General features: G+C 40.0%; 1 protein-coding gene across 2 annotated transcripts in view; it reads right to left on the bottom strand.

The window, feature by feature from the left end:
* Positions 1-13,350, bottom strand: part of LOC117435071 (pyruvate dehydrogenase protein X component, mitochondrial-like) — a 49,727-nt gene that overhangs the window by 14,851 nt on the left and 21,526 nt on the right. For both annotated transcript variants that reach the window (XM_059002755.1, XM_034057986.2), the window contains 4 exons: positions 11,903-12,001; positions 9,370-9,556; positions 5,194-5,341; positions 3,831-3,889 (listed from right to left, as the gene is read on the bottom strand). In XM_059002755.1, the coding sequence (XP_058858738.1) occupies positions 3,831-3,889; positions 5,194-5,341; positions 9,370-9,556; positions 11,903-12,001 (493 nt within the window). The remainder of the gene's footprint in view (positions 1-3,830; positions 3,890-5,193; positions 5,342-9,369; positions 9,557-11,902; positions 12,002-13,350) is intronic.

A 13,350-nucleotide genomic window follows, 5' to 3' on the forward strand; every position in this document is an offset into this window, starting at 1 on the left:
TATTATTATAAAACAATTTGAACAACCTATACCTCACCAGGAGAAGCCACATACGTGTTTGGACTCTTTTATAGCATTGAAATGTAACCACTACCGAATGGGATATATCTCTTATAGTCCGATTTACCTGAGCACTACTATCAAAGCTACTCCATTAAAGAGTAAGTAACGGGATACTGAAAAATACTGTGGGATAACGAAAAATACAGCGTTATTTGTCCCCACGTCTTGCTACAACTGTTTAAATAACAGACCTGCAATTTTTCTTTTCATTGTTAACATCCTGACAACTTTTTACACTTAAGTCTGTTTCAAAGCTCTTTTCAAAGTGGCCTCTCTAGTGCACTGGGGTTTGAGATCTGTCCTCTAAATCACTGCAGGAAGATAGGTATGGCTGTGTTACCTGTTTGACAATGTGGGCAATAATCATTGCACTAGAGCAGATTATTATTGGGTCACCAAACCTGGATATAAATAAACCTTTTTCCAAACTGGATTACAAACCTCTCTGTCTGCTTAATTACGCACTGCATCACTCCTGCACCTGTACCCAATCAACCACTTTGCCACACACACACAATATTTATTTTTGATAGAAATGAGCGACAAATCCTACAAAGCATGAGCCTGCTTCAATTCAGGATCTCATTTAGTTTAACGGATATTAGAATCGTACATCTTTTAGTATATCTTCAAGGAGGTATTTGTATTTTTGTAATGATTTTGTAATAATAAAAAATAAAAAAGAAATAAAAGAAATCTAATTAAATGTCACAAGATACACCCTATTGAGTCATACATCTTTTATAGACAACAATGTGTTTGAAAGATGCTGTGTCTAAGAGATGGGGCTTGTTATGCATAGTTATAAACCTGTTCATTCTTCTGTGATCCTGTGTATGCCCCGGAGTGAGCTTACAAGGATTCTGGAAAATCCAGGACAACCAAAAAACCATCCCAGCGTCACATTCCCTTGCACCGGCACGTTTGGGCGATTAATCGAAATGTGGATTACTAAATCATGTTACTTCATACCTTCAATTTAATTGGCACATAAAAACTGATCAGCGTCTGTGTTTGATCACTAGGATGAATCAAAGAAAGCTTTCTCCGCCCTCCCTTAATATGGGCATGGTGAACTTTAGAATGATACCTGTTCCTGTTCTCTCTACTCCAGCTCTCTACATACTGCTTAATGTCACTTGTTACAATGAAAAAAACATGAAAGAAGAGAAAACCATTTCAGTAGGTGGGTGACAATTAACTTCAAGACAAAACATATACAGTACTGCAAAAAGTAGACTATCTTGATAGTATATTGTTTTTTAATAAATTTAACTCAGTCCTACATGCAGTAATAATATTAAAGCTATGAGCCAACAATTTCTTGGTGAAATGACCAAGCAAGTGCAATACTCTCTGAAAGCACGGCTTGCAATCAGAGATGTCTTTAACCAAGAGAGTAGTGCAAGTATATGAATAGAAGAGGCATTATTTTGTTATCTACAATCACTTTAATGATCAATCCTAACCCTAACCTTTGTCCTGGGTTTTGAGCATTGACCATGATCTCTTTAACATTAGCTGTGCACTCCTCCCAATCATAACTCTTCCCACAACAGAAGGAAAAACTGTCCCAAACAAAATCATTACTTCAGTGCTGGCTAGGCTGGCCATACAAAAACCAGTAGAATTTCACCAATCTTGCCACCAAGAGAAAAACATCAAAAATAAGCTGTGTCCTATTGATGACCAGATTTTAACACCAGAAGATACGTTTTCATTGTGCAAGACTGCATTCCACAGCACTGAACTGTTCACTCCTGAGAACCTGTAACACAGGTTCAAGTCAACACTAACCGTTAACCCTTTAAGGATCACGATTGTGTAGATGCATGTCATTGGATAGGGGAGGGACTGAACTTCACTGAATGTTTTTTTGTGTGTGTGACGTCACTGAGACGGGCATTTAATTTTTTAAGGGTGAAGAAATTTTACAGCAGCACGCAGAAACAAAACACGACACAGGAACTTGTTTACAGCTAAAAAAACAGGAAAACACTGTAAATCCAATGTATTTGACTTCTAGAGCATGTATTCTGTCATGTGTTTTAATATATATCTGTATTACAACATTTATAAATATCAAGAAACAAGTGGTTATAAGCAGATCATGTTCCCTTTCAAGTACAAAATGTAACCATTACTGAATGGGTATTTACATGTAAAGACCCCAAAACCTGAAGAGAAATACCAAAGCTGCATGCTAGCGCCTGCGACACGTGCCCCGAGGGCATAAGAGGACTGCAGATACAGCTACTAGCATCATTTCTCCTTTTAAGAACTGAACCTGACAGGACAGCATGCACCGAATTTTCTGGAAGGGAAGGGGGTAACGTAATACTACCTTCCTGCAACATTGTATATGTGAATGAGAGATGTTGACCTTTCCATATAATTTTTTTCAGATTTTTATTATTGGATTTTTTTCCAAGAGGTCAAAACTTTAAATATTTTCACAATTCCCCCCAAAAAGACACCTAACACAAGTCTCCAGCTCAAATAATTTGTTAGTTAAAGATCGATTAAAGGTTGGGGGGCCCAAAAGTAACCAAAATGTTACCCCTCTATAACTTTTGACCCCTTGACCCAATCAGGCTGAAAACTAAAATGAGTTTTGTTTTTTTGCAATGAACAACCCTGAGCACCGAGTTTGGTGTTAATCGGAAATGGTAGAGTGTTAAATCCAATATTTTGTCGGTGATTGGTCATGGACTGACCCTATTATATTTTCTGCTATTTACATTTTTCCAGTATTATCAGTATAAATGCCCCAGGAATGCTGAGGAAATGTTAAGCACCTGAGGCCAATTAAGACCTGCATAAGGGCAGAGGAAACCCTGTTGTCGAGGTGGATGGAGTAGCAGCCATAGGTAGACTTGCTGAGTACAAGTCAGCTGCTGAAGAGACTAATTTAAAACAATGAGGTACTGTGTTTGTGTGATTTTTGTTTTGTTTGCTGGTAAACGGCTTAGCCGTCCAGCTGTAGTTAGGGATGGGGAAAGCAGCTCTGACAAGTACAAATTGTATTTGTTTAATAAAGTTTTTTTTTCCCTCTAATTAATGTGAGTGATCCTCTATGAACATTTTTGGGACTATTTTCCTAAAAGCGGAAGGGTACACGACGAATCATTACAAGTAAAATGTAAATTTAGGTTTTAAAGTTAAAAAAAAAAAAGAAGAAAAGAACCATCAAAATCATTTTCTAATAGTGCCCTCTCAAAGGCTCTACTGTGGACTTCCATTAGCGCACATGCCTTCGGCTCAATTTTTAACTCTAAACCAACACCATTTTTGAAGAAAGTCGATCAGTACTATATTATAGTAGTAGTATGTAAGTACTGAAATTCTTTTCAACAGAGATCAATACTATGAGCTTAGAGACGACAATCAAATGATTTTATGATTGAGCTACACAGAGCATTCCGCTGGAGTTGTGGATATCTCAGCTGTATTTGTAATTTATATTTATAAGTAAAAGTACAAACAGATTAAAATGTTTACTCAGGAAAGTTTGTTGTGAAATGCCTGAGAATGTACTATTAACAACTGTGATGATGCACTGCTGCACTTCTCCGCCCTTTCCCAGGTTGAGATTAATACTGAGTTTCATTGGACCGTTCGTTATTTTTGTGAGATAGCATTCCTTAACACAAGATTTGCAACACAATTACAGAAGATCAGAAAGTCTTGTTTTGTCTCAGTAAGATGATGATTCTTCAATTTGTCCCTGGAATAAACGTAACAAATACTGTACTGGTATTACTTACCTTTAATGTAATAGCAGCTGCCTTGATAATGAAATCATTGACAGACACCTTGATAGCATCTGTAAAACAAGGAAGAGGTGCAAGTTACAATGGCAGGCCCTGCAAGACAGCCTTTGATTTGCAGTGCACAAGCTGCCTGAACTCAGGCAAGGATGGGATCCCAGTTGATCAATCTGAGAAATCAATAATAATGGGTCTGCTGACAGCCAACTCTTCTGGCAGTCGATGTCCTCCACACAACTACACAGGGATATGTCCAGGAGGGGATTACTGTTCACAGCAGGAGATGGCCTCTGCTCCACTTTCCATTTTCTTTCTGAAGAGCAAGGGGGCAAAAGGTTAAGAATACATTTATCTACACGGCTCAGGAAAAGGGCACTGCTGCATAATCCCTCCAGGGAGTGTGGGTTTTAGGTGGAAAATCTCACGGCTGGCATTTGTACATGCTGTGTTCTATAGCAGCTCTAACAGGAGGTAGAGGGAGGAGGACTCTGTCAAAGGGCTGCAGGCTGCCCAGACAATTTAATGATTGGTTCCAGTCAGAGCACTTCAAGGCCTGATTGGGGGAAATGTCAGCCCTTTTGTTGGCCCCTCCAATATGACCTCTTCATTTAATTTCCTTGTTCAAATGGAAAGAGATTTCTTTATTACCAAAGAGGGTTTGTTTGTCCTGGTGTGCCAAGGGCCCTATCCCGGGCTTCCAGGACAAAAAGCTATATGCTGTGTCCTATTCTTTTAAGTGATATTTCTGTAACTGCTTAGTGGCTAATGTTTATCTCAAGCAGTGCTGCCATTGTTAAGATAACAGCAGTCCCCATAGTTTTTTGGCCACGAGCACAAACAAGCTAAAACAAAAAAATAAAGTGTTATGTGAAAATGCAACACCAATCAACAGCATTGACTGCAATATTTGATGCAGTTGGTGACACCCCTTTGCTTTGACAATCTGGGATCTATGCTATATGCTCCATCTGGAGTAGTTTGTTTTGTGATCAGTACGTAAGAATGCATGATCAGCGGACCTGGGTTAGATATTTCGTTTCATGTCAATACCCATTTGCAGAATGTCAGCTAGGAGTGCCGATTGGTCAGCTCCCAGCTGACATTCTTAAGGTTATTGACTCTGCGCTTAATAGTGACAAGTAGCTCAGAGAAGCTAGGAAAGCTGGTAGCCAGAAAGGCGGCTTTCTGGCCAAGGTCTGATACAAGCCTCTTATAGTTTTGATATAACCCCCATTTAAAGTGTTTAATTGTAAAAGTGTTGTTTACATTTGTTTGAGTAAGTTTTTATATTGCTGCACTTTGTCGTCCACTATGCCTTGAAGACAGTAAGCATTGGTATAGCCAGGCATGATGCCCCCACCTTTAGCAAGATCCATTCGCAGCTGCTGCACAGCCCCAAGGTCACAGTCGATAGCGGCGTAGGAGTGGGGGATGGTGGTCTTGGACTCTGTCAGTCTCTTGGCAATCACACGTCGCACGTTACTTGAGGGAAACTCTGTGAACGTGCCCTGTGGAGCAAACACACACAATGCACAACAATGCAGCAGGTTTATAATAGGGCAGAATACCATCAAATGCAATACCATTTTGATTTGTATAGCGTGGTACATTAAACAAACATATAAGGCACCGAGCGTAGCTGAGCATCTCAGAATTTAGGGGAATTAAGGAATCTTTTAATTTTCTTCCTTTATACACGTCTTATTGGCAAACTTTCCAAGAACCACCTTGGGATGGATTCAACAGTAAAGAAAAATAAGACAGGACAGTACTATATGTCCTTCTGGTTCGCAAAGTAAGTCATGACTGGTGTTAGATCTATTCAGAATCTGAAGAGTAAATTGAAAGTTACTACAATAAGTAGCAAAAAATAACAAGAGCACTGAATACTTGGATCACCATAAAATCTCCATAAAAGCACTCCTTATAAGCATGTATATTGGGCTCAGCATGCTCAATTGTCAAGCCTTTGGTGGGTTTTCTCCCTTGTGGAATTGGGTCCTACCCCACAGCATACAACTACCCCTTTGACACCCGAGGAATGCTCTCAACTCATTCTGTTTCCAGTGTGCTTAAAGTTAAGAGTCAATATATTTTCCATTTTTACTCTGAAGACAATCATCATCATAATCATCATCATCATCAAGAGAGTGTGACTTTGCATAACCCCGAAGACTGAAAACAACAGTATTAAAATGCAGCTTTTGAAATGTAAATGTGTCAATGAAATTTGGGCCTGTGAAAGCAGAGGGGGGGCATAATCCTGCTCCCCCCAACCGGTCCAACACATTTTCCTGAAGGTATGCTTTCTAGATATATCTGTAGCATATTTAATTAAGGCAGATGACATATAGATTACGGGCCCTATTCTGATGATAAGAGTGCAAATCGCAAACACAGTGGTTACAGTGGCTTCTCCAAAAGTGTGATTCTGATGAAATAAAACACCCAGTGCAAGCGTGTTTAGTGGTGCACTGACAGTGCCCAGCCAATCAATGCTGAGTAGGTTGGGGAATCTGCTATCCAATCAGGGCCAAGCAACAATCCCTTTAAGAGACAGAATGCGCTTGCATCACAGGCAAGGCTCCGTTTTGAATGTAGAAGTGGCGATCATGTCGAGCGGCAGTAGCACAGAGCAAGAAAAAACAGAGCAAGTCAGAACAGCAAGTAGGAGGTCACTCGCCGAGAGAATACGTAAACCACGCTTCAGGACACAGGAGATTGCTATATTAATATCTGTTAAGATTCATTTGTAACCTACTTCTGGTCCTGGCTATTAGCTGTGCCCTACATGTTGTGTCATAATGTGAGGTTTATGTATTCTCTCCCAATGGCCTGTCCTTGTATGTGCTGACTAGGTCTACACGCTCTATGTACCATACTTTTGTTTCAATAAACCAATTTATCCTAACTACGCTGTTTCTTTTGTAATGCATTCATGAAAATAATATTACATACCTGTAACAGGGCGAGCAGCCCTGTACATTGTTTTGTTTATTTTTAGATCGGGGTCTCCCCCTCCGCCCCTGTGCAGTGTATTTATTTTGTATTATTTTTATTGTATTGTATTGTATTTATGTCGGCGAGCGCCATATGTTTTATTTGTTTGTATTTTGACGGCGTAGCCGATTGTTTTGTTTAGTGTGGATGGGTAACCCCATCCACAACATAATTAAAACTCGTGCAGAAGGTGGCCATCTCCCGAATTAATTAGGTGATTTAATTTGTTGCTAATCGGGAGATGGTCACCTGTTATAAAAAGCCTGCAGCTCTCTAGCTCGAGGTGGGGTGTTGGAAGGAGAGCGAGAACGAGAGGCGAGAAACAAAACAAAACATAACGATTCCAGGAACAGTGACAGCAACTGCCCAGCCTGACCTGGGATCGTATTATTTATTGTTTATTTTTGTTAGTGATTTGTTTTTGTTTAACCTTTTATTTTGCTCTGTGAGCGAGTGTTTTCTGTTTAAATATTTTATTTATTTTTGGATTGCTTTAAATAAAACGGCGCCCGCGCCACTGCACCATACCTTTTTGTTTTTGTTGTGCCTTCTTCTGGTCTGACGTCACCACCAGCCATTCCTGTCACAATACCTGATATACCCTTCCTCTCAATGGATGAAATTATAGTACTGTAATAGCAAGCATATCATCCATGATTATTAGGGGTCTACTTAAATCGTGGAGAATTTACATATTTTTCCTTGGTAGGTTATTGAATACAATTAGGATTTCGTGGACATTTAAACATTAAATAAACCTATATATGATATTTCAGAGCACTACAAAATCCTAAAAATAGTGGTACTTGCTTCCTTACTAAAACAGAGTACTATCATTTGTTAAAGGCAAGCATGCAACATTCCCCAGCAATTGCTGTCGACATTCTCTGTTGTGAAGACCATACATTGAGACTGCACGTTCTGCACTAACTGAATTGATTGAAAGTGTAAGTGTGACAGGATGGCTCGCAGTGGTGACGTTACGGACCAGGAAGTAACTGAATCACAACAGTGGATGGGCGGGTGAAGCTGAATGCTACGGCATTCAGGTGATTTTATTAATAAATAAACAAAACAAAAGATTTAAACAAAACAACAACACACAAAACAAAAAGGCACAAGGGCCAAACGAATAAACAAAGACTGTTTAGCAGTCGTTTTTAAATGTTGTTATTTTTCCTCGCTCTCTCCGCTCCCCGTACTCTCCTCTGTACACTCCACCCCCGCAGAACGGACAGCTGCAGGTTCTTATACTCTGGCTGAGGGGTTAACTAGTTGTTAATTATCTTATTACCCCTCGGCCAGAGTCTGCACGCGTTTGGTAAGGATGCATGACTGTCAGCTAGTTACATAATCAGTAGCTGATCAGTCATGCATCCTCACGAGGTTTTTAAATATAAATAATAAGAAATACGTGGCGCTGTTATCCGCGCCGCAAACAATAATACAAATAATAATAATAGGGGCGGGACACTCCGCCACAGTAAGGCAACGCTTTGCCAAGTTATACAGATGTGGAAATGGATTAGAAACATTCCCAAAACTCAGGGCATCTGGCACTCTTTAATAAAGGCTATATATGCAGCATGTTCATTGTCATATTATTTGTCCCATCCAGGAATTTATTTTATTAGTACAGTCAAAAGAAAGAAAACATGCTAATCGGGTCTACAATTCTAACGGCATTTAAAAAGTAAGCAGCACTAGGTTGTTTGAAGCGAGGTGGCTGTGCTAGATCGTAACTGTAGTGCTAATTTAACTTGGATACAACCAAGAGGAATACTATTTGTCAGCGCTGACTTTCAAGTTTGTTTTCTGAAAGCTGTTGTTTGTTTTACATTCTGTTTAGCAACCTTTCGTTTAATGTATGATTCTGAAGCTAAATAGTGAAAGATTGTGTTTTCTCTAAAGTCACCTTACAAAACAATTTGCCTCCATCAGTATGTAAAGTTTCTTTGGGAAATTTCTTGACATGATCCTCAGCTGAAACATACCTTGCTTTTTTTTGCTTTGTTGTCCATTTTTGGTATTTTACCTCCAATGCTGAGAACTAGATTTTAGCAACCTAAATCCCACCTCTTACTGTACAGTACAGGTCACAGAAAAGCCAGGACAGACACACCGATAGGCTGATTAAAACATCGCTGTCATGTGAACATTAAACAAGAAAAGTTAACCGATTCTGAGTATTTTTTTTTTAAATGGTATTTATCCAAGGAGTTTTTTTTTTTTTTTTTTAACTTTTCTTCCTTTGATTTCTTCTTTCAGAGTTTTTTTTTTTTTTTTTACGTCTTCATTTATGCGCCACAGAATCGGGGGCAAGCGCCGTTTGTGCTTGCAATCACATTTGCGCTGTGATCAGAATACAGCCCTATGCTTTTTAATATTTTGTATGAAATCAAAATTTGATTTCTTTTTTACATATACATGTTACTGAATATATGAACATAAATATGAAAGGGATCATTGAAAATGATGTGTAAAAATGACTTAACATGGCAGTTTTCAGCAAGAATGAGGAGAAAATATAACTGACTGGTGCAGCTGGTTTTCCTGGGACTGAGATGGGAGGAATGGAAGGCCGAGGGTAAGCCTGGGAGGTGGATGCTGGATGTGCTGGCTGTAAGGGCTGTGGGGGCTGGGGAGCTGGAGAAGGGACTGATGCTGCTTTGGGTGCTGCTGGCCCTCTGGACCCAGTCTGCTTCAGCAGATTGAGGGCATCCCTGGAGGAGAGACAAAAGAAAGTGCAATAACGACATATATCTGGGAGTATACAACGTCTTAGGTTCTTTTGAGCTTGCATAATGCACAACTTGATGGCACAACTTGGAAAGTATCACAACAAATTACATTCAGTTACTGCACCTTATAGACACATGGGCTTATGATACAATCACATTCATTCAAGAGCACCAGTAAGGTGTAAGACGTGTAAAGCAAACTAATTAGGAATCGGCTAAAGAAATGTAAATGAAAGTAGAATTTAAATACAGGTAGTCTAGTTAAGAATATGCACAGTTGCTGTAATTAGGTTATATCATTAATATGAAAGATAATGACTAATTACAACACAATCCTACAAGATGATTGCTAGACCGCTGTTCTTAACAGAAGATCAAAGGAAAGATCATCCATCAAATTCCTCGAGGGTGTGTATTACACCTGCAGGGCTCTTTAAAACGAAGCCAAAGGACAACATGAATTCTTGCCCAGTTTTCTACTTGAAAATATGCTGAAAAGGTTTAGCAGAATTTAAGTAGGGCATCATGAATACATCTGTTTAGATAATGAAGGACATGCAAAATGCTGCACTCCCACAAGTTTGACACAGCATTGTACAAACCCTCATCCTCCTACAATACATTAAGAACAAACAAAACTTTCCCTGAAACAGAAATGCAGCCATTACCGCTTTTTAAGACTGAAGATTTTTTTCTTTATTTGCGATTTCACTTTTATCTTTACCAATATATTTGCACACTTTATATCACATCACACACACATTAAGATATACAAGTTAGAATAATCTAGTTTTAAAAGCAGCAACAGTTGGTGCTTCCCTTACACATCTAGGCATTTCATTCCATAGTTTAGGGGCTTATAGCTGAAAGCTCTACCATCTGTGTTCTTTTAGCTGAATCTTGGGAATAGTAAGTAAACCGGCATCCTGTGACCATCTGGGAACATATGGGGTTAAAAGATCATTTAAATAAGATGGAGCAAGGCCATTTAAAGCCTTAGAAGTTAAAAGCAACACCTTAAAATCGATCCTAAAATGAGACAGAAAGCCAGTGCAAAGATGCACAGGGTTAATGTGTTCTTGTCTTTTAGTTACTGTTAAAGCTCTAGCAGCAGCATTTTGTACAAGTTGCAGGTAAGATAGAACATGACTACAAGTCCTAGAATATACAAAAGAATGCATCAATCTCTCAGCATCTGGTAAGGAAAAATACTTCTCCAATTGGCGATATTTCTTAGAGGAAAAAAATATATTTTAGTAACGTTTCTAATGTGTGGCTCAAAAGAAAGATCTGGGTCGAAGAGCACAACTAAATGTCTAATTCCGGCTTTAAATTCAGGAGAGAAGCCACAAAGGAAAAAATGAAACTAAGGTATCTTATTTTGTGGTTTCTAAGATCCCAGAATCATCACTTCTGTTTCATCTGAGTTTAACATGTTTGATGTCAGCAAGACAAGTACTAAGAATATTTGCAGCAGAGGTGTCACTCTGAGAGATGGATATAAGGTAACGATGTCAATGTAACAATGAACATGAAACTCATGTCTACGAATAATGTCACCCAATTATTAGAAGAGTTCATTGAAATTCAATACTTCTCTCAAATGGGAAAGATATTTATATTTGCTGCCCTAATATAAAGCTGCAGTTGCAGAGAACCTGAGTCACTGTTAAATCAGATACTGAATCACCTCCAAGACTAGAAACAAGCTTCCTTCCCCACATCTCTCTTCAGCACCACAGGAGCCCTAGGAAGAAGTGCAAGTTCCCATGGAAACAGGCCTTAATGAGAGAGCTAGAGGGTCCGCTGGGTAGTGGAGGAGGGGGATCTGACACCAGCTGTAGAATGTGAAAAATATTCAACACCCACCTAGCTAAGTGAGAATGGGCAGCTATTACAGGTGATGTACAGAGTTCAGCAGCTGGATTTCAGGCAGTAACACTATTCAACAGCATTGAAGCTATGTGGGGATCTACAAACCACTGAACACCCTACTAATTCTACATAGCTACAATAATCTAAGATTTCATGGAAATGGCTTTAGTTCTTTGGACTTTTGTAAAGAGTTAAACCACAGGAAGCATCGTAAAGGGAAAGTGATCTGTCAGTTTACCTTCCTTAGCAGTAAAACATTGTTATTAAAAGGATAGATTTAATCTAAGGTTGACCGCTTCCCTTATTTTAGCCATGAAGATAATAGGTAGTTGAGGGTCAAGATAAGGTCACACAGCCTCTCTATATGGTTACGTCAGAATCACACATGTGCGCCCTATTCTTTTCACTCTTGCCTACCCCTCTTCAACCCAGGTGTATGAGGCAGCAACTTACTCCTTGGTGATGAGGCCTCTGGGCCCAGATGGTTTGGCCTGTCCTGGATCCAGTCCGTGAGTGTCTAGGATGTGCCGAGCAGCTGGGCTAAGCCTTAGTCTGGAAGGGAAGGAAAAAGACACTAATATTAATCTCTTGGTTTTGTGTCTTTGTAAAATACTGAAACAAAAACACCAACTAATGACTGGAAACAGTATAAGCTTATGCTTGCTAAAAAAAAACAGCTTCCATATATCTCCAGATTATGATACACTCAATAGCTTGTACTAAAAACAATGTTCTTCGCAAGTTTCATCAGTATTGCATAAAGGAGTTCTTTAGATACATGAAAAAAAATGGAAGTGTAACTGTAACAGGGTGATGTTACATACGTGGGTTGTCACTGAATAATAGTGAAGCTGACAGAGCACTGGGTGTTGAGATGCCGCAGAGGCACGCAGATCTAATTACCAACACAGTCCCGACGCTAGGGTACCAACAATGGTAATCCTAGTGCCGGATTTAATAAAGAAAACAAAACAAAAATAAAAATAAAAGTTTGCCACACAAGGCGAGCGCTAGTCTCACTAAAAGGAACGTCCCGCTCCAGGAACCTACCACACTACGCAAACCCTCTCTATACTGTTTTGGATCAACATCCCCTAAACTGACCTACGTCTGGGCTCCCGGAGTCCCGCATTCTAATGGCGACTCCTCGGCTGGGCAATGCCTTCGAGTATCGTCTAGAAGTGGAAGGGTTGTGGCACAGCCTCCCTGAGCACGCCCCCCAGCCAATCAGGACCTCCCGATCAACTTGCTAAGGAACAATTAGTTCCTTAGCAACGCGTTTCCTGTTGCATGTCCCAGCTGCCTCCACAAAGGCACACATGCACTCAAGAACCAGCGACCGGGTCTCCCTGTCACAGTGACCTACAGACTGCATTTGTACAGTCATACACCTAAGGGCGCCTCCACTAAATCCCCCGGTGGGGATACACATACCTGGAGTGTTAGTTACATCTGAAAACATGGAATAGGAGCCACTCTTCTAGGAGATACACAATTCCCTACTGGAAGAGGCAGGGAAGCTTCCACTCGTCTAACGCAAACGCCTGCTGGGCTAGGTCATAATATACTACATTTGAGCAACTCCAGCACACTTTCCATGTGCCTTGTCCATTTTAACGCTGTCAAAACGGAGTATGCAATCCTGCCTGACAGGAGCTAAAAAAAAGAAACATGCAACTCATTTAACCTCACCAACTCAGACACAACCTCTCTAATTCTGTCAAGGGGCCATGGGCCTGTAAACCCAGTGCCTTAGAACTGACCTTAGAACTTAATGTTTAGAGCTATAGGACTGGGGGGCATGGTCAACAGCAGTACTTAGAGCAGAGGGAATGGGAGACAATGTGGCTATGTCCTTAGAGCAGAGGGCCTGGGGGGCATTGTGGCTATGTCCTTAAAGC

This window comes from Acipenser ruthenus, chromosome 28, assembly GCF_902713425.1.
Source record: "Acipenser ruthenus chromosome 28, fAciRut3.2 maternal haplotype, whole genome shotgun sequence".
NCBI lineage: Eukaryota > Metazoa > Chordata > Actinopteri > Acipenseriformes > Acipenseridae > Acipenser > Acipenser ruthenus.